The sequence below is a fragment of the Sitophilus oryzae genome, unplaced genomic scaffold (assembly GCF_002938485.1).
Source record: "Sitophilus oryzae breed Bouriz unplaced genomic scaffold, Soryzae_2.0 scaffold_1576_pilon_pilon, whole genome shotgun sequence".
NCBI classification, from domain to species: domain Eukaryota; kingdom Metazoa; phylum Arthropoda; class Insecta; order Coleoptera; family Curculionidae; genus Sitophilus; species Sitophilus oryzae.
Genome location: NW_022146254.1, coordinates 517,080 through 521,010, shown reverse-complemented (window position 1 = coordinate 521,010; position 3,931 = coordinate 517,080). Strand labels below are relative to the sequence as shown.

The following is a 3,931-nucleotide window of genomic DNA, read 5'->3' as shown; positions in this document are numbered from 1 at the left end:
ATATTTTTTCAACATATATATTTAAAAGTATTGGTGACAGTATACAGCCCTGGCGGACTCCTTGACAGACATTGAAGGTGTCTGTGGATACATTTTTGTTAACTCTTATCTCTGCGGTTTGGTTCCAATATAGTTCCTGTATGATTCTAATGTCTTTGGCGTCTATTCCTATCTCGAGCAGTCTGTTTAGGAGAATATCGTGTTTACCTTCTGATAATCTATGAAGCACACAAAAACATCTTGGCGTTGATCATAACATTTCTGGATTAGTAGCTTGATTGAAAACAAAGCCTCTCTGGTACCCAGCCCGTTGATGAAGCCGAACTGTGTCTCTCCGCTTTTTTCTTCACATTTCGAGTATATACGAGCATGCATGACTCGAAGAAAAAGTTTCAGAGCATTAGACTTATAAGTCTGTAGTCACTACAGTCTTTTGGAGATACCTTTTTGGGAATTGTTATAAAAGTTGATTTTAGCCAGTCGTTTGGAATTTTACCCGTATCGTATATTCGATTGAATAGATATGTGAGATGCTTTGAGTCAAATATTTTAAGAACTTCTGCATGCACGTTGTCATGACCGGGGCTTTTTCGATTTTTCATAACTTTCATAGCATGCTGAACTTCAGATTCAAGAATTTCCGGGCCCGACCAGTCTTCACAATTGAGAGGTTGTCTGTCTTCTCTTTGGTCTTCAAATAATAATTGTGCATAGCTTTTCCATGTGCTGCACAGATCTACCGGGTCTAAAATCAATTTCCCATTGTGTTTTAGGGCAGGTATTGGTGCTTTTTTTGTGATGTCAGTAATTTGTTTGACTTTTCTTTGAAAATTTACAGAGTCGTGCAGAGCATGCATGCGTTCCGCCTCTTGGCATTCTGCAATTACCCAGTTCTCTTTAGCTTGTTGGCATTGTTGTTTAATAGTTTTATTTATTTCGGTGTATCTTTGTTGTTGTTGTTCGACTTTTGCAATTCTTCTGTCCTCCATGAGGGAGCGTATCTCATTGGTCATCCATGGTTTGTTTTTCTTTGTTGTTGTTGGTGTCAGAAAAGCGTTGGAAATAGTCAGAATGTTTTGTTTTATGTTGTTCCATATGCCATCTGGACTATCGTTAAGTCCGGGATTGTTGTTATTACTTGCCCATAGTTCTGTTAATTCGAATTTCATTCTGTCTGCAACTGCTGGATCCCTCAGTCTATCAATGTTATAATGTCTCTGTGTTGTTGTTCTTTTCTCCGATATTAGTTTGAGTCTAAATTGAAAGTCTGCGATCAGGGGTTATGGTCAGAGCCGATGTCGGCACCAGGATAAGCCAGGATAAGCGGCAATCATTTTGATACTATTTTGATATCTTCTATTAATTAATATATAATCTATTTGGTTACGTACGATGTTGTTATAGCTATCTTGGGGAGATTTCCACGTGTATAACCTCTGTGGGTGAAGTTTATAAAATGTGTTCTTTATGACCATATTCTCCTCTTTACAGAAATGTAGGAGGAGTTCCCCACGTCCGTTTCTTTCACCTAGTCCGAAGGCGCCTGCCACATCATCAACTCTGCCTTTTCCAACCTTAGCATTAAAGTCGCCGAGGATTATCGTGATTTCATGGGGTTTCAAAGATCGAAGCACCTCCTGTGTCTGTCCATATAATTCCTCTGCCTCTTCATCTTGTTTATCTGCTGTAGGTGCGTATATCTGGATAAGATTTATATTTGTTGGGCTAGCATTCCTTTGCAGTAGAATGATTCTGTCCGAAAACCCAACAAGATTTCGGGTGGACTTCTTAATATTATTTCTCACGATAAATCCCACACCGTTTCTATGGTTCAGATCACTGTTCCCTGAATAAGAAGGATTAACATGTCAATATAAAAAATTTATAGGGTGGTGACAATTTCGATACTTGGCATTGGTATTTCAGAACCTACAAGAAAGATAATATTATAATATTTCGAAATATAAACTAAACAGCAGAATAATGTAAGAACTAAAGAAAACAATAATTATCAATAACAGGAATACGAAAGCATTTTTTGAGAAAAATTTGAGATAAATTTCAGAAATGATTTATTTATTAATTTAACAGACCAAATCTTAACAAATAAATTACAGATGAAAATATATACGACGAAAACAAAATTAACTATTCTCAATATTTTGAGACAAATTATATATTCGTCCTTTCTTGTCTTTCTTTTTCTGAGTTAAATTATTTTGGAAAGAAAACTGACGATCTGCTTTGAAATCATTTATAATGTTTTCCTCTTGAAATAGAAGTGGGTTTTTGATTTAGTCTTTTGAATCATTTGATAAAAATTAAGATGGGTGTGTCACGTCTAACGCTAGTATGTACCCTAGTACACAATAGCGTCAGACCCGTTAAATATTGTTGGTACATTATCGATACGTGCAGGCTAATGTGCAGGTCATGCATGAAACACTGTTTACCTCGATGTTTACGTTTGTCAGAAAATAAAATCATTTCCTATTACTAGCGTAATTGATATAATCCTGAACAACTAACAAAATGAAATGTAAATAAAATATGTAACTATTTTTTAAGATTATTTTGAAAATCCGTTGGCTCTCAATTTTTTTTAAAAATAAATCAATTTCTTTTTAAATTTTCAAACTTGGATTATTGGATTTTCCTTCTTTTTTGCATAAGATAATTTACTTCAGATTATTAGATAACAAAATGGGTCAATCTGTTTATTTTAGGCGGTTGTATGACTCAAAGAAAAATATATGATAACATTTTTATTACAAATCAATAAAAATACATAAAAAATTAAAATTAAAAACTTTTTCAAAATTGACTAGATGTTCTTTGTTTACCATTAATAGATATTAATAATAAATAAATTTGTTCAAAAATCAGTTATTGTGTTGTATTATAGGCCCGAGCCAAGTAAAGGAATGCCACCTCTTCAGGTGGTATGTCCATTTTTATGTGGAAATCTGATAGGGTGGCACCGGTTACTGAATTTATCCATCTTGCCAGATTCTTAAAAACTTGTACACATTACATATCCTGTGCTTTCTACAACATAAAAAATAATAATAATAGGTACCTTTTAAGGTAATGATAAATATGTCATATTAAGATAATAAAAAAGTTCGCCATGAATCACAACGAAGAACAAAGTAGATGTCTTATATAATTATTAGCAATCACTCAATTGTAAAATCGCTTATTTCTGGGGCTTACTCAACCGGGTCTCACAATGCAAATTCACCTCAAATATCCATTTAGTTGGTCATTGGCAAGCACTCTCTCATTGTACATGAAAATAACAAAACAAACATTTACTGATCTGGATAAAATTAATAGTTAAATGGTAAGACTCACCCGCCCCCTAGCCACTGATATATTCTATTCAATATATCCCATTCCATATTTTCCATCTAATTCAAATATCATTCGGTTATATATTGGTTAATAATCTTCAACAACTAGCTAGTGTCACCTGAAATAGTATAGGGGCTTCCCCCGGACGCAACTCTGCCGCTAAACAGATTCGCATCCCAATCGAATAAGCTAATTGGGGTGTCCTCTAAGTGGAGTGTACCTCACTAGTCTCTCTACCCCAACGCCGCATCGTGTCAATCGAGAAGATAAGGGAGACCTCAAACTCTCAAGACCAACCTCAAAGGAAAGACGTCACCAGAGGTTTTCTTCCGGTCAAACGACCCGTTGCCTTTTAGTACTTGCAACGTTTATAGTCAAAAGACTCTCAACCCCCAAATATCAGCTCTATGACAAAACACAACACAACAGCCTGCCGGCCTATCATCACTGCCTCTTACATCACAATTTTACCTGATCACAAATATTTACATCGCTTGCCATTGAATCATACTGTTTTCTCTAGTCGACTTTCAAATAGAGTGTTTTAGCATTACTAGATAAATAAATAGAGAGT

The 3,931-nt window shown here is 35.1% G+C and overlaps 1 protein-coding gene across 1 annotated transcript; it reads right to left on the bottom strand.

Moving 5' to 3' along the window:
- Positions 1–392: 392 nt before the first annotated feature.
- LOC115879469 lies at positions 393–3,607 on the bottom strand. The gene is made up of 3 exons (XM_030896365.1): positions 3,583–3,607; positions 1,435–1,846; positions 393–1,254 (listed from the first exon to the last, which is right to left on the bottom strand). Exons 1-3 carry the CDS (start codon positions 3,605–3,607, stop codon positions 393–395), a joined length of 1,299 nt encoding a protein of 432 aa, XP_030752225.1.
- Between the last annotated feature and the right edge of the window lie 324 nt (positions 3,608–3,931).

Bases quoted from the DNA above. Each gene is read 5' to 3' on its own strand.
- LOC115879469 (XM_030896365.1), bottom strand. From the start codon at position 3,607: ATGCGGCGTTGGGGTAGAGAGACTA. The intron at 1,847-3,582 runs GTGAGGTACACT...CTTCTTATTCAG, and splicing joins GCGTTGGGGTAGAGAGACTA to GGAACAGTGATCTGAACCAT. The intron at 1,255-1,434 runs GTTATACACGTG...CTTTCAATTTAG, and splicing joins TATAAACTTCACCCACAGAG to ACTCAAACTAATATCGGAGA.